Raw genomic sequence first — 22,420 nt, 5'->3', positions numbered from 1 at the left:
TCTGTCTCTTCAGATTTTTGCACTTAAAAATGTTTTCAACTAATTAGAGGTAGAGCCCCAGAACTAGTGCAAAAACATTTTTGTACAATCAATAGGAAAGAGGGGATGTGTGGACTGAGCCGCAACTGAACTGTTTTTGACCCTGTTCAGGAAGAGGGAGGGTTGCCTCATTATAGAGGACTTAATATTTTTAATGATAGGTAATTGCATTTTTTTTTAAGGGTATGCTCACACATTGCAGATTTGTTGCAGAAAATCCTCTTTGTGAATCTGAATAGGGTAGTGTCTGCATCATGTGCATGGATTTCCTTAAGGGAACCTAGTATATCCAGTAACGAGTGGTTCAAGGCAAGAAAAGTGACTGATAAAGATATTTTTTGTACTAGAAACATTGTTGTGGATTAACTGACTCAGGCCCCCTGCACACGACCATGCCCGTAATCACGGATTGGGATTACGGGCACGGCCAGTAACTGACGGCCGCGGACAGCCACTCGCATTTGCGGGCCATCCTTCGATATGGGAGCACGTTTGATAAAAAGCAAAAAATAGGACATGTCCTGTTTTGCGGAGCCTTTCTACGGCCCGGACACCTTCCCATAAATATACGGGAGGGTGTCCGTCGGCCATAGAAATTAATGTGTCCATAATTCGGTCTGTAATTACAGATCGTAATTACGGGTGAATTCTACGGTCGTATGCATGGGGCCTCGGTGAAAACATCTTTATCTGATCAATTGGTGACCCCTCTAGATTTTAAACAGTACAGATCAGCTGCTGAGTTTGCAGCTACCAGGAGCATTTATAGAACTGGTCACTGCTGCTTACTGAAGCTGTGAGCACATGCATTGGGCAGGTCGTATTGACCCACACAGTCAATTAAAAAGATGGGTGACATTATTTATTTATTATTTATTTATTTCAGTTACTTATATAGCGCCAACATATTACGCAGCGCTGTACAGAGGTCCACTTTTTTACTGTCAGTGATTGACAATCCTACTGAAATAAAAGAAAATAATGTATAGGAAAGTTTAGTGTTGATTCGTTCTTGTGACTGTTAAAAGGGAGGACAATTGAAATCTTTAGTTAGGTATGTTCACACGCTGTGTTTTCAGGCATATTTCGGGGCGTAAACACCTCGAAATATGCCTGAAAAAACGGTAGCTAAACGCCTACAAACATCTCCCCAGTGAATTCAATGAGAAAAATGGTGTTTCGTTCAGACAGGGCTTTTCTTTAAGCCGCCATTTTGAAAAACGTCACTTAACAAAACGCCACATGAAAAGAAGGACCAGGTCACATCTTGAGCCGTTTTTGGAGCTGTTTTTCATTGTGTCAACCCCATAATCCTTATGGTTAAAAATACTTTTTTTTTGAGCCCAGAATTGATTGATTTACTGAAATGTTGGAGTATACTTCCATTGCACATTTGCTCCAATTCTTTCTCTAAGGCTAGGATTGCACACAGATTTTTTTTATAAGATTTGCAAAATCTTACATTGAATTGCACACAACTATGGACTGCAGCTGTCACCCAATAGTTAGGCCCCATGCACACGACCGTATTTTCAGCCAACCGTAAATATGAATCTGTAGTCATCCGCAACTTATTGGCATATACAGAACGGTGTCCGGAAATATGGTACGTAGTGCATCCGTAATGCATCCGGATCCGCAAAAAGAAGTAAACCATAAATGATGTGCAACATCTGCAACCTGGTGTCGCCTTGCAACACTTCCGTAATTACGGGCTGCTACAGGTGCACATTTGTAGCCGTCCGTAATTACGGAAACGCCTATAGACTTCTATGGGCAGTCCGTGCCATAATTGCGGACAAGAATAGGACATGTTCTATATTGTATGGATAATTTCTACGGAACGGACACCCATCCATAAAAATACGGAAAGGTGTCTGTAGCACATGGAAATGAATGAGTCCATAATTACGGTCCGGATGAAAAATACGGTCGTGTGCTTGGGTGCCTCAATGTGTTAAAACCTTGCTACAAAAATGTATTCATATAATATTGTATCATTTTAATCTTTTAACCCCTTAGTGACCACCAATACGCCTTTTCACGTGAGTCACTAAGGGGCTTTAGGCTAAGGCGACGCCTTTTCACGTGATCGCTTTAGCCTAAAGTAGCGCCGAAACGAAAGGTCAGCGCTCCGCTCTCTCAGCTACCGGAGGAGGATCACGAGTGGTCTCTGGTCACGTGATCGCCGTGAATCGTTATTTCACGGCTATCACGGTAAAGCGGCAGATCAGTGCCATTTCTCTCTCCTCTCATGGAATAACTCCTTAGAGAGGAGAGAGAACGGGTAATTAGTGTTCCCCACCCCCTCCCCCGCCCCGTCCGAGTCCCCCCCTTCCGACCCCCCCTCGTCCGATTCCCCCCCAAAAATGGCTGTGTTGGTAGCTGGCACAGCAACAGTCAGGGACCGTTGTGACTGGTCCCTGATCTCTGTGATAAAACCTATCACAGAGATCACTGACAGTTCTTTTCATAACACAGCCAGGACATGGGCTGTGTTTCTCTCTCCTCCCATTTTAGTTGTTATGAGAGGAGAGAGAGATGAGTCTGCGTCCTGTTCTGTGAAGAAAAAAAGTGAAAAAGCAAATCATCTTTCTAATATATACATATATATATATATATATATATATATATAATATATAAAATCTATATTAGTGTCAGCGCTAGCTTAGCGTTAGTGCTAGATTAACGTTAGTGCTAGTTTAGCGTTACTTTAGGGTTAGTTCTAGTTTATCGTTACTTTAGGGTTAGTTCTAGTTTATCGTTACTTTAGGGTTAGGGCTAGTTTAGCGTTAGTGTTTAGGGCCGTATTACTACATTAGGGCTTTATTTTTATTTAATTTTTTTACGTCTGTTATATAAAATAAAAAAAATCCCTACTTTAGGGTTAGGACTTATAGGGTATATGTATATATATATATATATATACACATATCTATAAATATGTCTCAGCGAATGTACAGCGCGGAGCAAGCCTACGCCTTGCTATGTTCCGACACTTCTGAAAGCGAAACAGACACCGCTTCAGAATTTGTTCTCGACAGTGACAGTGATGATTCTAATTCTACCGCTGAACCCCATAGTCCTATGGTGGTAGATACGTCAGTCGCTGTAAAGGTGTCAAGTGCAGGGCCGAGTGTTGCAGTCCCCCCCGTGATGTGGGATCCTGCACTATTATTTTCCCCCCAAGTACCCCAATTTGAAGCGACTCCAGGAATTAGTGTCGACGTCCAAAATTTTACCCCCTATGATTTTTTTCATTTATTTATATGTGATACGGTCCTAGACTTGATAGTCCAGCAGACTAATCTGTATGCTAGGCAGTTTGTTCTGCAAAAGCCTGCATCTATGTACTCAAGACTGTGGAGCCCCACAAGTGTCCCAGAAATAAAAAAAAATGTAGGCATTACCCTCAATATGGGTTTGGTTAAAAAAACAATCTGTCCGGTCCTACTGGATTTCTAGTGCTGTCCACGCTACCACTGTATTTGCACCAGTGATGTCCAGAAACCGCTATGAGGCCCTAATGCGATTCATGCATTTTACTGACAATTCCCAAGTACCCCCAAGAAGTGACCCAGCCTATGATCGGCTGAATAAATTAAGGCCATTAATCACCCTTCTAAGTGATTTATTTTTAAAGTTGTACACCCCTGATAAAAATTTGTCTGTAGATGAATCGCTCATGAGCTTCAAAGGCCGTCTTTCCTTTCGTCAATTCATCCCTTCCAAACGAGCCAGATATGGGGTGAAATTGTACAAAGTGTGCGAGAGCACAACGGGTTACACCTGCGGTTTCAAAATATATGAAGGCAGGGACCGCCAAATTCATACCCCAGGCTGGCCAGAAACTATTGGCACCTCTGGCAAAATTGTGTGGATCCTAATGGAGCCATTTCTGCACAAGGGGTACCACATCTATACAGACAATTTTTATACTGGTGTTCCCCTTTATAAAGCCCTCCATGCTGCAAATACAGGGGCCTGTGGGACAGTACAGAAGAACAGAGTGGGACTCCCACAACAGTTGGTGTCCAGGCGTTTGGGAAAAGGAACATCCATGGCCCTTGCAAATGAGGAATTACTTGCAGTGAAGTGGAACGACAGGAAGGATGTCTACATGCTGTCCACAGTACACACGGACACCACTGTGACAATTACAGACAGGGGGGCTACCACTGCAAAGCAGAAACCTGTCTGTGTAACAGACTACAACAAATTTATGGGGGGTGTAGACCTTTCCGACCAGGTGCTTCAGCCTTAACTGGTGAAGCGCAAAAATAAGGCCTGGTACAAAAAGGTAGCAATCTATCTCATCCAGGTTGCTACCTATAACAGTTTTGTTATTTTCAAAAAAGCCCAAGGAACGCTCACTTTTCTTCAATTTCAGGAGAAGGTCATTGAGCATCTCCTTTTTGAGTCCACTATACCTGCACAATCCTGCGAATCTGAGGATGTGCGCAGGCTTTCAGAGCGCCACTTTTTACACCCTATTCCTTCCACTGAGACCCAAAAATATCCCCAAAAAAGGTGTCGGGTATGTAGCAAGCATGGCAGGAGGAGGGATACCCGCTTTTATTGCCCAATGTGTCCATCAAAACCAGCCCTTTGTAACTACCCCTGTTTCAAAACCTTTCACACGGTTTCAAATTACTAGAATTTAACACCCAAAAAAATAATGAAATGGGTTGGGGGCCTTTTTAGGGAGTCAATTTCTTTATATTTTCTTTTTAGTTTGTGGGCTTTCCAAGTACGGATTATTTTTTCAGACCGTGAAACTAATTTTACCCCTTATGATTTTTTTTTCAAAAGTGCTGCCATAATAGAGTAAAGAGATGGAAATATATATTTAATAAAAAAAATTGTACAGTATGTGTGTACATATGTGACATATTGCAGTTAAAAATAGGGAAAAATGATAATTTTTACAAAATTTCTTCAATTTTTCAAATTTTTTATTAATTTCCGCAAATCGTATCAGTCTACTTTAACCACTAAAATAAAGTACAACATGTGACGAAAAAACAATGTCAGAATTACAGAGTTATTAATCACAGAGTTATTCTCTGATAAAGTCAGACATACCAGATATGACAAATCTGGCTTGGTCATTAAGGTCTAAACAGGCCCGGTCATTAAGGGGTTAAGTTACTCTTCGGCAAGTATCCAAACTGCAGCATATACAAATTTTCCAACTGTCATAACACCTGTGCAAAAACGCAGCAGCTTTGCAAATACACTGCATTTTGTTGCTTTTACCTCTGAAAATTGGGGCAAAATGAGACAGGACTGTCACGTGTGGACTGACCCTTAGGCCCCATGCATACAAGAGGTAACCATGCTATATACTCTACCTTACCATCTGCTGTATTAATTTTTTTAAATAAATACATGTAAAATGGACTGTAATAGATATAAAGATAATTCTAAAATTAGTCATGAATTGTTCTAAATATTTTTTTTTTATAGCAGAGAAAATCATCCTTATTATATATTGTTTCTTTGTAGATTATAAAATGCAAGGCTGCAGTGTGTTGGGGGCCCAACAAACCCCTTAGCATTGAGGAGATTGAAGTTGCTCCTCCAAAAGATCATGAAGTTCGAATCAAGGTAAAGTCTGTTTAATTTTTCTGACTGCTACTTTGAAGCTTCCTTTACCTTGAAGGGTATGTACAACTTTGCAAACAATTCTATTGCTCCAAAGGAATAAAATTGAATCCTAATTAAAAGTATCCTACAGAGTTGTATACAGTTCCTATGCAGACCAATGTGTATTCATGGTTACAGACTACAAACAAACCCTGTGTGTAGTCCAAGAGTATGTGCACACGACCTCTTTTCAGACGTAATGGAGGCGTTTTACGCCTCGAATTACGTCTGAAAAGACGGCTCCATTACGTCTGCACACATCTGCCCATTGCTTGCAATGGGTCTTACGATGTTCTGTGCAGACGAGCTGTCATTTTACGCGTCGCTGTCAAAATACGGCGCGCAAAATGACGGCTCGTCAAAAGAAGTGCAGGACACTTCTTGGGACGTTTTTGGAGATGTTTTCTCATAGACTCTATTGAAAACAGCTCCAAAAACGGCCGTAAAAACGCAGCAAAAACGCAGCGAAAAACGCGACTTGCTCAAAAAACTTATGAAAATCAGGAGCGGTTTTCCCTTGAAAACAGCTCCGTATTTTCAGACGTATTTTGTTAATTGTGTGAACATACCCTAAGGGTATGTTCACACGCAGAGTCAAAAACGTCTCAAAATACGGAGCTGTTTTCAAGAGAAAACAGCCCCTGATTTTCAGACATTTTTTGTGCCACTCGTGATTTTCGCGGCGTTTTTTACGGCCGTTTTTGGAGCTTTTTGTAATAGAGTCTATGGAAAACGGCTCCAAAAACGTCCCAAGAAGTGTCCTGCATTTCTTTTTCGCGGCCGTTTTTTTACATGTAAAAAAACGCAGTGAAATCAGAACAGAACGCCGTTTTCCCATTGAAATCAATGGGCAGATGTTTGGAGGTGTTCTGCTTCCGATTTTTCGGCCGTTTTTCGGGCACTTACGGCTCGAAAAACGGCGGAAAATAGATCGTGTGAACATACCCTTATACTGCAGCCACCTTCTTCTTGTTGGCCTTGCTGACAGTAGGCGTTGTTTTGGGGTTTATGGCCTTGTTTTGGGGTACAAAAATCAGCAGTACATCACAAATTCCAGAATCATAGGCAAAGAAGTTTTCACTGTATACAAATTTGGTGCAAGCGGTGTCAAGCTGTAGCCACTCCAACTTTCCAGATATTATTATTTTGGGGTACATATGTACATGTTTTTGGGAAGTAAATTCCGCCATTGTTCTTTTTTTTGTTTTGGTTTTCATGCAGAACACTATTAATAGTTTGTTACTTTTATCGTGCAAGATCTTATGATTATGGGCACACCAAATATCTGAACAGTACATGTAAAGAAAAACCTATTATCATATGCTATAAAAGTGTCAAATTGAAACTAAAATAAAAAATCACTACAGGAAAGAAAAGTAAAAAAGTAAAAGAAACAATGTAAAAAAAACAAGGCACACATTTTTAGCACTAATAAAGTTCATTACATGTATTTTGCTATAAAAGTTAAAAATACCTTCAAAAACGTTTACGATTTTATGCACAATATAAATAATACGTGTATCTTATGGCTTTTGAAGGTTTAATGTATAGTAACCATCTCAAGGAACAAATAGTCACATCAAGACAAATTTAACATATGGATTATACCCAGTTTTACATACAATGCTTAGCGGCATTATTGGCTCTGTTTCATTTTTTGGAGGTTAAAATGCTGCAGATGTTTGTGCGGAGTCTATAGCAAAATATGCACAGCATTTTGGTTTGTGGCCTTTTAGTGCCATTTTTCCAGTGTTTTTCTTCATAGGATTTTTTAATATAACTTCAAAATCACATGTAGAAAAAGACACAATATAATCCCCTGCCGCACACTAGAAGCGCATGTAAAAAAACACCATTAATTAAAAAACGCTTTATACAGCAGGCACGTCTTTTTACGTCTTTTAAAAAAATGCCCAAAAAAACAACCTTTGTGACGGATGCCCTATTCGTGTATATTCAGATTCAGTAGATTCGTTGCAGAAATTTCTGCAACTGAAAATCTGTTCCATATATCTGAATTGCATTGTTTCTGCAGCATGCACATGACTTTCTGAAAGCCCCCTTTCAGATGAATAAGACAGGTGCAGAAATGTCTACAACAAATCTGCCGCATGTGAATATACCCTTATGCCTCATGCACACGACAATGTGTGCCGGCCGGATCCCATCCATGATCCATGGAAAGATAGGACATGTCTTATCTTTCCACGGATCGGAAAGTCGAGTCTGTTTTCACGGATCCGATTCACCCGCTAAAGTGAATGGGTCAGTAAAAACTATCGGATGCCACTCGGATGCCGTGGAATACAGCCAGAGTGGCACTTGGTCGTGTGCAACGGGCATTGGAGTCACTATACTGGGCTGTAGCAAAAGACAAATGCAAGGAGATCCAATGAACTAATATAAATACAACTATAATATAACATACCCCTACCCAGAGTTGATCGATATGAATAAAATTCAAAATACTTAGTAATAGAGTCTATTAAAAATAAAAAATGAACACATTTTTTAGATGTCAGTTGGAATGCACAAGCATCCATCATTTCCATGTGAAAGGGTTATTCCCATCTAAGATGTTTATGCCATATCCCCAACCCCAATCCTGCTTGGTGAGGCTGGAGAGGTGTCAGCTGCTCACTAAATTCTGTTCTATGGGAGTTACAGAAACAGTTGAGCCAGCCTGCTAGGCTGTTTCCGTAACTCCCTTAAAAGTGAATGCACACATACGCAGTCTCCTCTCCATTCGTTCTCTGCTTGGATGCAGTGGTCAGGGCCCATCTCCTCAGGTGTAATGGGGGTCCACCAGTCTCGGAATTGGTGTGGGTCCCAGAGTTCAGACGCGTAACTATGACCCCATAGATATGCCATAAAAGTCCTGGTTGGAAATAATCCTCTAGGGAGATTGTAAATGACCTTGGAAGAATTTACATAATAAACATTGTCTTACCACTGACATGCCCTATAATTTGCCTCCATACTTGAAAATATGAATATTCAAGGATGACAAGTTATCTGCCAATGCAAAGTCAATGGGGCATGCACTTGTTTACGCACTGTTGTCCTGGGTTATGTCCACCAGCTGTGATGTTTTTAGGTGGACGTCTATGCTCAGATCATACTACCCTGTCCTCAGTGTGTGTGCTTCTCCCCTTACCATCCTGCTTCTCATACACTGACAGAAAATCCTGAGCTGTTGGATACTAACAGGTACCAAAGCAGGGCCCTCCTAAGGTTACATTCACATGAGCGTATCCATTTCACGCGCTTGAAAAACGCGCGTGAATGTGGTCCGTGTGTGTTGCGTTATGCATCAGTGTGTTTTGAGAGTGGCATGCGTTATTCACGCACTCGCAAAGCACATTTTTTTTTTTTTAACCTATTGATGTGCAAATCACGCACCGCACACGCATATGCATCCATGTGCGTGATTTTCACACACCCATTGACTTGAATGCGCGCGTAGGTGCGTGAAAACGCACCAATATGGGACATGCAGTGAGTTTTATGCAGCAGACTCTCGCTGCGTAAAAACTCACGCATGTGTGAACAGCCCCATTGAAATCAATGGGTCCGTGTGCTGCACATGATTTCCATGCGCAGCACACGGACGTTATTCACGCTCGTGTGAATGGGCCCTAACTTGTTTTTCTTACGAGCCATTCTGCTGCCCTGCACTATAGTTAAGTTTACAATATGGTGTGTTAGTATTTTATTATAGCATGCACTACTTTTTAGATACTGTATTCAAAATGATAGCTCCTAAGAAAGCAGTGCATGTTATAATAAAGACTAGGCTGTGCTCTGTGAAAGAAATATTCATGCAGCTGATATACTGATAAGATGAAAGTAGTGCAGGCAGGGTCGCCATCAGGAATTTCTGGGCCCCATAAAGCCAAGGAGTCTGGGCCCCCCTTCATTACCGAGGGTTGGGCAAAGAAACGTGGTGCTCACGTTTGTACGTTATGCGCATTAACTGATTTTCGTACTGATGTCAGTTACAGTGAACAAAACCATGGGTCCGGCACATAACTGGTTAATGCCCTGGATATTGTTCAATTCAGCCAAAACGTATGGCATACAGTGGGATACATCGCCCGGGGAATAGCCCTGGGGAAACTGCTGAAGTCACAGTCCATAAATGGCCAGTGACGTTAGTAGCTTTCCCAGGGCTGGGCTCCCCGTAGTTTCTACTATAGCTCTGCCTAGGGACTCAGGGGGCTGTTCCTGATTTCCATGTTTGAAAAGTGATGTGAGGAGCTTCCCCAGGGCCAAAGTCCAAGTGCAGAGTGATTGCAATGCTGGGGACTCCGGCATTGGGAAGCTCCTGACATCACTGTCAGTATAGTGTTGTCAATCGCAGTATACGTTTTGTTTTTTTAGCGGGATCTCTCAGGAAGGAATATAACAGTCTCCTATGCTATTCCATCCTTCAAAAAAGGGTAAACCCCATTCACATGAGATAGGAGAGTTGTAGCCATGTGCCAATTTAAAAGCAAATTGTTCTTCTATTACTCTTCCAACCTACATGTAGTTTTTAATCTATCTATCTATCTATCTATCTATCTATCTATCTATCTATCTATCTATCTATCTATCTATCTATCTATCTATCTATCTATCTATCTATCTATCTGTGTATCTATTTATCTCATTTTTATTGGTATATAGTAAAGGTAAAGTTTTAGGCTGGACCGGCGGCTTTGGCTGTGACACAGGTCGCACGGCAAAAGATTACTATGTTCCATAGCCTACATGGCAAGTAATGACAGTGAATGTGGTCGCAGTCATATTACTTGCGATGTAGGCTACTGGACAAAGCGATTTTTGGGTATGGGAACGGTGTCGTAATGTAGCCCCAGCCTAGAACTATACTATATATCGATATAGATAGATAGATAGATAGCAGTGGCGTAGCTATAGGGGTCGCAGCGGTCGCAGTTGCGACCGAGCCCGCAAACATGAGGGGCCTGCAGCGCACTAATATAATTTTTTTATGTGCCGTGATGCCGGCACTTCCTGGTTACGGGCATTGTTTGTTTAGACGTCACAGTCACATGGTACACTCAGTGTACCATGTGACCGTGACGTCACGTGAGGGGGCGTTCCAGCCACTGTGGAAGAGCCGATGCGGAAGAGCATGGAAGACTGCAGGTGAGCTGCAGAGGGGGCCCGTAATGTATGTGTGTTGTATTGTACTGTCTGTGCTTGCGGTGGAGAGAGGAGAGAGGGGCTTTAAATTACAGCCCCCCCCTCTCCTCTCTCCACCGCAAACACAAACTGTACGACACAATACATTAAAAAACTGTGGGTCGCACTCCCCCTGTGGGGTCGCATGAAGACCTCCGGGGGGTCGCGAACCACTCACCGAGGTCCTGCTTCCAACTGTATTTGTGTCCTTAGGATGCAGATACAGTTGAATTTAATCCCGGAGCAAGGAGCTGACGGCTCCTTCCTCCAGCATTTACTGTGACGTGAGCTATTAGCGGCTCAGCGCAGACAGGCGCGATTTAGTGACGTCATCACGGCTGTCTGCGCCGAGTCACTCATAACACAGGGCAAAGGAGGAGGAGGATCTCCTCCTCCACCCGTCGTGGAAACAGGGATAGGTAAGTAACTTTATTATTTTTCTATTATGCACATATGAGGAATTATACTGTATAAGGAGGGGGGCTGATATGGTGGCAGCTATGAGGGGCATTATACTGTATGGGGGGCTGATATGGTGGCAGCTATGAGGGGCATTATACTGTCTGGGGGGCTAATATTGTGGCAGCTTTGAGGGGCATTATACTGTATGGGGCTGCTATGGGGCATTATACTGTGTTGGGCAGCTATGAGGGACATTATACCGTATGTGGTCTGCTATGGGGCATTATACTGTAGGGGTAGCGGGGCCCAAGCTGAATTCTTGCACCAGGGCCCATCAGCCTTTAGCTACGCCCCTGATAGATAGATAGATAGATAGATAGATAGATAGATAGATAGATAGATAGATAGATAGATAGATAGATAGATATGATATAGTTACATAGTTAGTACGGTTGAAAAAAGACACATCAAGTCCAACCAAGGGATGGGAAAAGGGATGGGAAAAATTTCTACACATTGACATAGCAGCTGATATTTTTTAATTCTAGGAAATTATCTAAGCCTTTTTTAAAGCCATCAACTGTCCCTGCTGTGACCAGCTCCTGCGGTAGACTATTCCATAGATTCACAGTTCTCACAGTAAAGAAGGCTTGTCGCCTCTGCAGATTGAACCTTTTTTTCTCCAGACGGAGGGAGTGCCCCCTTGTTTTTTGAGGGGGTATTTACATGGAACAGGATTTCATCATATTTTTTGTATGTGCCATTCATATATTTATATAAGTTAATCATGTCCCCACTTAGTCGTCTTTTTTCAAGGCTAAATAGGTTTAATTCTTTTAATCTTTCCTCATAACTTAGATTATCCATGCCCCTTATTAGCTTTGTTGCTCTTCTTTGTATTTTTTCTAACTCCTGGGCCAATTCTCAATCCAATTACAAACTATACTTGCTAAACCTATAGTCCTTAATTTACCCATTAGACATCTATGGGGGACAGTGTCAAATGCCTTTGCAAAGTCCAAAAACACTATATGCACAGTGGCCCCTCTGTCTAGGCTTCTGCCCACCTCTTCATAAAAACAAATCAGGTTAGTTTGACAACTTCTGTCCTTAGTAAAACCGTGCTGGCTGTCACTTATAATACTATTTTTTGTCATATAATTCTGTATATAGTCCCTCAATAGCCCCTCAAACATTTTCCCCACGATGGATGTTAAGCTTACTGGTCTATATTTACCCGGGGAAGACCTAGAGCCCTTTTTGAAAATAGGCACCACATTTGCCCTGCGCCAGTACCTTGGCACTATACTAGTCACTAGAGAATCTCTGAATATTATGAAGAGGGTGACAGAAATAACTGAACTAAGCTCTTTAAGAATTCTAGGGTGTAACCCATCTGTTCCTGGGGCCTTGTGCACATTTATTTTATTTAATTTAGCTTGGACCATATCTACATTCAGCCAATTCAGTATATTAATTGATATATTAAAAGAACTGGCACCGGCTACAACAGCTGCTCTTTCTTCTTTAGTAACTCTGCCTTCTCTTGATCCCTTGTGACCAACTCCCCATTACCACTATTTAGGGGACCTACATGTTCAGACCTTAGTTTCTTCACATTTACATACTTGAAGAATTTTTTGTGATTTGTTTTACTATCCTTGGCCACCTGCCTTTCATTATGTATTTTTGCTGATTTTATTACTTTTTTACAGATTTTATTAAGCTCTTTATAATTTACAAAGGCTACAACTGTATCCTCAGATTTGTATTTTTTTTCTTGTTTTTATCATACATGGATAGATACTAGATAGATAGATAGATAGATAGATAGATAGATAGATAGATAGATAGATAGATAGATAGATAGATAGATAGATAGATTCATGGATAAATAGACAGACAGACAGATGATAGCTAGATTTTAAAAAAGTGTTTTATTATTACTATTATTGATCTCTGTTCTATTATTGTTCTCCCTCTCCTGACAGCCTGCCAGGAGAGGGAGAATTTACAACAGGTCTGCGGGGGTGGGGGCGCGAGAGGGGGGCCGTGAGAGGGGAAATGAAGGGGGGCCGTGCCAGGGGGCCCCGTGGGGGGGCATGAAGGGGGGCCAAGGGGGGTTGAGGGAAGTGGGGGGGTTGGGGAGCCGCCAGTCCGGCTGGCCCCTTTTTGCAGTTATGTGGCCGGGCCCCTGATGGCAGTACCACTAGTACTGCATTGATGGCAGCCCTGAGTGCAGGCAGCAGTTTGGCTATGCGGTGTATGGAGACTTGTGTTGACCAACAACATTGTGCCTGACAGTTATGTTGGGGCAGGTTGAAGGCATGCTCACCAATCGTAAAGTACAAAGGAGCCACAGAAGGAAGAGAAGATGGATCAAATGGGTCAGAGTGAATAATTTTTCAATACATACACTTGTAAGGCGTAGTTCAAATCGCCTGTGTGCCTTCCGTCGGAGGTCTACCTTATATGGTAAGCTACAACTTATCCCACTGATAGGCATACAGTGGGACATGTCGCGAGTACCCCGTGTAGAGCACTACCACAAGCACTGTGCCTGGGAAGCTTCATATATGGAAAGTCATGTCAGTAGCTACAATGCCGGAGTCCCCGGCCAGAGCGCTCTGGCATTATAAAGCTCTTGACATCACTGTCCATATATTGAGGAATTAGCGTAGAGCCTTTTGAATACTGAGCTTTCCCGACTTACGCGCTAAAAAGTTAGGGCAAAAAAGTGATGTGAATTAGGTTTAAGGGCTGTAAATTTGTATGATATGTAAATTTAGCAACTTTTAAAATAAAGAGCATTGTGAAACAACCCCTTTAAAGAGGCTCTGTCACCAGTTTTATACTTCCCTATCTCCTACCTAGCGACGGGAGAATGACCAGACACCAACTCCAGCTGCCTCCAGGCTGGAGGCGATTTCTGGTCATTCTCCCGACGCTCCGGTGAAGGACCTGTGGGAGTAGGTGATGGCACAGCGTGATCTCACGAAATCACGCTGTGCTGTGACTAAAACTGGACATGAATGAAGAGAAGTGTATGATGCTGATTGGTCAGTGTCATACACTTTTCTTTACAACGCCCACTTAGTTAAAGTAAAAATTTGCATAAACTTTAAAATAATCATAACTTTGCCACTAATAAACGTTTTTTTTTTACAAAACAACAACACAGTAGTTATCTACAACACAGCGCCTATTAGATTAGGTAGGAGATAGGGAAGTATTAAACTGGTGACAGAGCCTCTTTAAAGATCATGCACTGGTTTTCTGGCCTGTGCCATTAAAGTGCTACTTTGGGAGGAGGCACTGGCCTATAAATGTAAAAATTATTTTATTATCCACTATGGTGGACTTTCACCGTGTAAATCTCCAGAAAAAGCTAAGTTTAACATTGAGATATATCAAGCTAATATTTAATCTATCCCGTGTTTGGGACCAGTCAGGGCCGCCATCAGGGGGGTATTAGGGGTACTGGTGTGAGGGGCCCGGCCAAACCTAATTGAAAGGGGGGCCCGGCAACTGCCGCGACATTCTTTTGGTAGGAAAAAACGGGCTCCTGCAATGGGGCCCGTTTTTTTCACCAAAAGAATGTCGTGAGCTGCTGCTGCTGCGGGCCCCCTCCCCTCCCCTCGTCATGGGGGGCCGTCAAACAGTCCGCCCGCGCACCTGATCGCGCGCACAACGAAGCTGCCGCGCGTGCGCACTCGTGAGCGTGCACCCACGAACGCCCGCACTCGAGACCGCGCGCGCACCCGCGACCGCGCGCGCGACCCCGACCCCGCGCGCGGCGCGCCCGCGATCGCCCGCGCGGCGCACCCATGGAGACACATGGACAAAACTTACCTGGAGCCTGGCTGGAGGTGAAGGACTGGACGTCTGGACCGAAGACCTCGCCTGGAAGACATCGCCGGAAGAGGACTGGAGTGGGAGCAGCTCTTCTGACACAGTGAGTAAATTATCTCAAAGTGCTGATCATGTATGGCCCTGTTCACACAGTATTTTGCAGGCAAAAAAAAATCTGCCTCAAAATTCCTTAAAGAATTTTGAGGCAGATTTTGACCTGCCCACACTATCTTGCCGCGTTTTTTTGCTGCGTTTTTTGCCCGCGGCGATTGACGACAGCAGACAAAAAACGCAGCGAAAAATGCATTTTCTGCCCCCCATTGATTTCGATGGGAGGTCAGAGGCGGAACCGCGGCAAGAAAGGACGTGCTGCTTTTTCTTTTTTCCGCGACTGGCTCCCATTGATTTCAGATTAAATCAATGGGAGGCGGTTTTGGAAGTTTTTTGGTGCTGATTCTGACGCAGCGTCCGAGTCAATATCAAGGCCCAAAAACTCTGAACTGGGCCTTATTGTTAGGGCTTATTCAGACGAACGTGTAATACATCCGTGCAACGCGCGTGATTTTCACGCGCCTCGCACGGACCTGTGTTAGTCTATGGGGCCGTGCAGACTGTCCGTGAGTTTCATGCAGCGTGTCCGTGTGTCCGCTGCGTAAAACTCACGACATGTCCGATATTTGTGCATTGTTCGCGCATCACGCACCTATTGAAGTCAATGGGTGCGTGAAAATCACGGCCAGCACTTCCGCAGCCGTATAAACTATGAATGAAAACAGAAAAGCACCACGTGCTACAAACATACAAACAGAGTGTCATAATGATGGCGGCTGCGCGAAAATCACGCATCATACGCTGCTGCCACACGGAGCTGTTATGGACCTTTTGCATGCGCAAAATACCACGTTTTTGCGCGCGCAAAAAGCACACGCTGGTGTGAATCCGGCCTTAGGGTAGGAACACACTAGGCATGAACGCTGCGGATTTTATGCAACACATTTTATTGTGGATAATCCGCAGCGTATTAGTCGCAGCAGAGAGGATGAGATGTGAACAAATCTCATCCACACGCTGCAAAAATAATGGACCTGCAGTGTGGCTTTTGGCTTTTTAAGCCGCAGCGTGTCAATGTATTCTGTGGAATCGGCGCTCCTCTGTTGCGGAAATGCTGCGGTTCTGCCGCAAAAATCACAAAAGAGAAAAAAAAAAGGTACTTTTTAAATTGATAAAGTTTAGACTTGCCCCGGCCGTAGTCCTGGTGACGCGATCCTCTATTCTTAGCGCAGCCCGGCCTCCTGTCATGGCGTTTCATCCCATGTGACTGCTGCAGCGGTCACATGGTCTACAGCGTCATCCCAGGAGGCGGGGCTACGTTCAGAAGAGAGAGATGCGTCACTTAAACTACGGCCGGGGCAAGTCTAAACTTTTTTTTTCCTGCAGGATTCCCGCAGCGGACGCGCCTCACCAAACCTGTGCCACTATTTGGTGCGGTTTTGCTGGCAGAATTCCCTGCGGCTCCCGGGATAAGCTGTGTAGTTTTACTCAGCATATCCGCCTAGTGTGTCCCTTATGATGTCGCTCCTGGAGCTGCTGCCGGTCTCTAAATAGGCAGTTGGTCCAGTAGAATTTGGAATTATTTTTTTTTGTGAACCAGCTTAAAAAAAGACAAAACTTTTGTGTTAGGGTGTTAGGGCCAGTTCACATCACCGTTCGCTTCCGCTCCGGGGTTCCGTCTGAGGTTTCTTTCGGGTGAACCCCGCAACGGAAAGTGAAAGTGACAGCACAGCTTCCGTTTCAGTCACCATTGATCTCAATGGTGACGGAAACATTGCTAATGGTTTCCGTTCGTCACCATTCCGGCTGGTTTTCGGACGGAATCAATATCGCAGTCAACTGCGCTAATGGTGACGGAAACGGAAGCTGTGCTGTCACTTTCACTTTCCGTTGCGGGGTTCACCCGACAGAAACCTCAGACGGAACCCCGGAACGGAAGCGAACGGTGATGTGAACAGGCCCTAACACAAAAGTTTTGTATTTTTTTAAGCTGGTTCACAAAAAAAAATAATTCCAAATTCTACTGGACCAACTGCCTATTTAGAGACCGGCAGCAGCTCCAGGAGCGACATCCTAAGGGACACACTAGGCGGATATGCTGAGTAAAACTACACAGCTTATCCCGGGAGCCGCAGGGAATTCTGCCAGCAAAACCGCACCAAATAGTGGCGCAGGTTTGGTGAGGCGCGTCCGCTGCGGGAATCCTGCAGGGAAAAAAAAGTTTAGACTTGCCCCGGCCGTAGTTTAAGTGACGCATCTCTCTCTTCTGAACGTAGCCCCGCCTCCTGGGATGACGCTGTAGACCATGTGACCGCTGCAGCAGTCACATGGGATGAAACGTCATGACAGGAGGCGGGGCTGCGCTAAGAATAGAGGATCGCGTCACCAGGACTACGGCCAGGGCAAGTCTAAACTTTTTTATAAATTTAAAAAAGTGCCTTTTTTTTTTTCTCTTTTGTGATTTTTGCGGCAGAACCGCAGCATTTCCGCAACAGAGGAGCGCCGATTCCACAGAATAAATTGACACGCTGTGGCTTAAAAAGCCAAAAGCCACACTGCAGGTCCATTATTTTTGCAGCGTGTGGATGAGATTTGTTCACATCTCATCCCCTCTGCTGCGACTGTGATACGCTGCGGATTCTCCACAATAAAATGTGTTGCATAAAATCTGCAGTGTTCATGCCTAGTGTGTTCCTACCCTAAGGCCGGATTTACACAAGCGTGTGCTTTTTGCGCGCGCAAAAACGTGGCATTTTGCGCATGCAAAAGGTCCATAACAGCTCCGTGTGTCAGCAGCGTATGATGCGTGATTTCCGCGCAGCCGCCATCATTATGACACTCTGTTTGTATGTTTGTAGCACGTGGTGCTTTTCTGTTTTCATTCATAGTTCATACGGCTGCGGAAGTGCTGGCCGTGATTTTCACGCACCCATTGACTTCAATAGGTGCGTGATGCGCGAACAATGCACAAATATCGGACATGTCGTCAGTTTTACGCAGCAGGCACACGGACACACGCTGCGTGAAAATCACTGACAGTCTGCACGACCCCATAGAGTAACACAGGTCCGTGCGAGGCGCGTGAAAATCACGCACGTTGCACGGACGTATTACACGTTCGTCTGAATAAGCCCTAACAATAAGGCCCAGTTCACAGAGTTTTTGGGCCTTGATATTGACTCGGACGCTGCGTCAGAATCAGCACCAAAAAACTTCCAAAACCGCCTCCCATTGATTTAATCTGAAACCAATGGGAGCCAGTCGCGGAAAAAAGAAGAAGCAGCACGTCCTTTCTTGCCGCGGTTCCGCCTCTGACCTCCCATCGAAATCAATGGGAGGCAGAAAATGCATTTTTCGCTGCGTTTTCTGTCTGCTGTCCTCAATCGCCGCGGGCAAAAAACGCAGCAAAAAAACGCGGCAAGATAGTGTGGGCAGGTCAAAATCTGCCTCAAAATCTGCCTCAAAATTCGGTGCGCGGTTCCAGGTGGTCGCCGGTGCGCATGCGCGGGAGTTTGCGGGTGCGCGCGATCGGTCGCACGGGCGGCGGTGTTTGACGGCCCCCATGCCACCCAGGGCCGATATCAGGGGGGGTATTAGGGGTACTGATGTGAGAGGCCCGGCCAAACCTAATTGAAAGGGGGGCCCGCAGCTCATGACATTCTTTTGGTGAAAAAAACGGGCCCCATTGCAGGGGCCTGTTTTTTTTCTACCAAAGGCAAGTCGCGGCAGTTTGCCGGGCCCCCCTTTCAATTAGGTTTGGCCGGGCCTCTCACATCAGTACCCCTAATACCCCCCCTGATGGCGGCCCTGGGTACCATGATATAGTGCTGGACGGAATACCGTTAACAGGCGGTGCCACGGTAAGGGGGCCCAGAAAATTTCGCTGTAGGGGGCCCTGAAATTCCTGATGGCGGCCCTGGGACCAGTACTATAACCTTTGTAAGGATGATGGGCCAAACTAGTTCCTTCATATGTGAATATAATTACTCTGAAACGTATTATCGGGCAGGCATGGTTTTGGATTTTACAACAGCTATGTAAAATGACTGATGAAAGGATGAGCTGACAAATTTACCCTGCTATGTCCACCTTTGAAAGCATTTTTTTTTTATTGCTTCAATGCGTCTAAAGTAAAAAATGAAACAACTTTGCACACAGTCTTAATGAAAAATATTGTTTCATTTTTTGTTTACAGCTCTTCTGCAGACCTAAGTGTCTCCATGGTAACAGACTACAAACAAACACTACAGTCATCGACATATGATAGGTCAGCAAGAAGTAGCGGATAGATAGAAGAGAATATGACAGTTTGATCAGTCTACACAGAGGAAGTGATGTCCAAAGGCTGAGAGAGATTGAGATTCTGATGACCACATTTAGTTCTTTGATTTTTGTCAGGTCTACTGTTGTCATGGAGATCTTGAAAGGATTTAAATTAGCAAATATATTGATGTCCCCCCATGTACACACATAACTGCCACTATTTTTGTCAGGTAGAAAGTAGATATTGTTGGCTTTGGTGATTTGGATCTACACATGGTCTTCATGACAACACAAAAGCTGACAGAAATGAGAAGGGAACATAATGTCATCGGGTTTTCACATTTTAACATACACTAAATGGCCCTCTGTAGTATACACTGTGTACGTATTCTTTATAATGATACATTAATATCTTTAATTTTTCTACAGATTGTAGCCACAGGAATCTGCCGCTCAGATGAACATGTCTTAAGTGGGGCATTAGATTACGTAAAATTTCCAATCATATTAGGGCATGAAGGTGCAGGCATAGTGGAGAGTGTGGGATCAAGTGTAACTGGCATTAAAGCAGGTAAGGCTAATGTTCCTAAGGTTTCCTATGACTTATAATGTACTGCATAGCCACAGTAGAAAGCAGCACAAAGGTTTGGGCAACCACTCATGCAAGTCTTAGTTTTGAATGTAAAAAACATATAAACTTCATATGATATCTTCCGCAACAATTTAATCCTAGCTTTCTTTTCAATCTTAACTTTATCTTTGTTTTCTATTGTTTTCTCTCTCAGTATTACAGAAAATGTAAATATAGTTACCAGTAATGCATTTATATTGAATCATCCACATCACCAGGGGTGATGCAAGTTAAAAAGAAATAGCAAAAATCTAAATGCACCTCCCCACCCACCTTTTGGAGCTTCTACAGACCCACAAAACACAGCTTCCATCTATGACATGAAAGGCCTGGCACTTGTTTACCCCCACACGACCTTCCTATCTCCAGATGGAGTAGGGGCCCTTTTACGCGGGTCAATTATCGGGCAAACGAGCATTCACAGGACGACAACAACAGGGCAACGATCAGCCTATGAAAGAACAAACGCTCATTCTTCAGCTGATTGTATTGTTTTAAATGGCAAAAATATTATCTTTGTCGGCAGCACATCTCCCTGTGTAAGCAGGTAGACGTGGTGCTGACGTGATGGAAATGTATGGGGATGAGCGATCATACTAAGGAGCGCTCGTCCCCATACTAGCTCTTCGTGAAAGGATCAAACAAGCGCCGATCAACGAGCCATCTCATTAATCGCCGCTCGTTTACATGGCCAACGTCGGGCTGTGTAAGACCACCTTAGGAAAGTATGGTCAGACTCCCCCCTTGCTTGCTAATGCTGCATTAGCCCTGCTGAAAGAGATTATTGATTAGGTTGTTGCAGCTCATTTCAGAAGATGCAAGGGGCTAACCTGACCTAGGGTCTCCTTTCTTAATGGGTCCCCCATTTGCATGGGCTTTCTCTATGGTATGTATGCCCTTGATTGGTTTCCTATTGGAAACTGACACCTTTTTGAAGATGCACAATAACTACAAGTAGGATCCATCCCAAAAATATATTAAGTACCTTTGTAGCAACATGGGTAGGATAGATAGATAGATAGATAGATAGATACATAGATAGATTAAAAAAAGACAAAAGAAAATGTTAGCCGCACAGCCTCCGTAGAATGTGGGTGCAATGTTGCACTGATGGACCAATAATCACCACCACTGTTTCTGCTTATACCTTGGAGTGCTGGCTGAATTTTGATAGATAGATAGATAGATAGATAGATAGATAGATAGATAGATAGTTCGATTTTGTTAAAATGTTGTTAAAATTACAGCCGCTTACAGAATCGGGGTGAAGCGGGAACTGGAACCGGTTCCCTACACTCTATTGTATCCCCGTCCTTAGGACGCAGATACAATTGAGTTGACTAGCGCTGCCTGGCGCGGCACTTTAGCGATGATGCAGTCGGCGCGATGACATAATCGCGCTGCTGCGTCGTTCCGCTGGAGGACTGAGGTCTCTGAGGGATGGCGCGGGAATGGGACAGGTAAGCATATAATATTTATTTTTTTCCTTTTACTGTGGCCAATGTTGGGGGCCTTATCTATAAGGGACACTAACTACAGGGTAGGACTACATAGGGGACACTAACTACAGGTGAGGTCTATATAGGGGACACTAACTACAGGGGAGGACTATATAGGGAACACTCACTATAGGGGAGGACTATATAGGGGCACTAACTATAGGGGAAGACTATATAGGGGGCTCTAACTACACGGAAGGACTATATAGGGGGCACTAACTACAGGGGAAGATTATATAGGGGGCACTAACTGCAGGGGAGAACTCTATAGGTGACACTATCTACAGGGGAGCACTATATAGAGGACACTAACAACAGGGGAGGACTCTATAGGGGCACTAACAGCAGTGGAGGACTATATAGGGGCACTAACTACAAGGGAGGGCTATATAGGGTTCACTAACTACAGGGGATGACTATATAGGGGCCCTATCTACAGGGAATGCTATAGGGGGCACTATCTACAGGGAATGCTACAGGGGGCATTATCTACAGGGAACGATAATAATAATAACGCCACAGGGGGCCCTATCTACAGGGAATGCTATAGGGGGCACTATCTACAGGGAACGATATAGTGGGCACTATCTACAGGGAAGGACTATATTGGGGGCTCTAACTACAGCGAAGGACTATATAGGGGGCACTAACTGCAGGGGAGGACTATATAGGGGCCCTATCTACAGGGAAATCTATAGGGGGCACTATCTACCGGGAATGCTACAGGGGGCACTATCTACAGGGAACGATAATAATAATAACGCCACAGGGGGTCCTATCTACAGGGGATGCTACAGGGGTCCCTATTTGCAGGGTATGCTGCAGGGGGCACTATCTACAGGGA

At 44.1% G+C, this 22,420-nt stretch overlaps 1 protein-coding gene across 1 annotated transcript in view; it reads left to right on the top strand.

Moving 5' to 3' along the window:
• Nucleotides 1–22,420, top strand: part of LOC142757576 (alcohol dehydrogenase 1-like) — a 48,217-nt gene that overhangs the window by 195 nt on the left and 25,602 nt on the right. Inside the window, exons 2-3 of the mRNA XM_075860629.1 lie at nt 5,548–5,649; nt 19,876–20,017. Coding sequence (XP_075716744.1) covers nt 5,548–5,649; nt 19,876–20,017 — 244 coding nt within the window. The remainder of the gene's footprint in view (nt 1–5,547; nt 5,650–19,875; nt 20,018–22,420) is intronic.

Source organism: Rhinoderma darwinii, chromosome 1 (genome assembly GCF_050947455.1).
Source record: "Rhinoderma darwinii isolate aRhiDar2 chromosome 1, aRhiDar2.hap1, whole genome shotgun sequence".
Lineage (NCBI taxonomy): Eukaryota > Metazoa > Chordata > Amphibia > Anura > Rhinodermatidae > Rhinoderma > Rhinoderma darwinii.
Note: the sequence above shows the minus strand (reverse complement) of the source record. Positions and strands in the feature narration are given on the sequence as shown.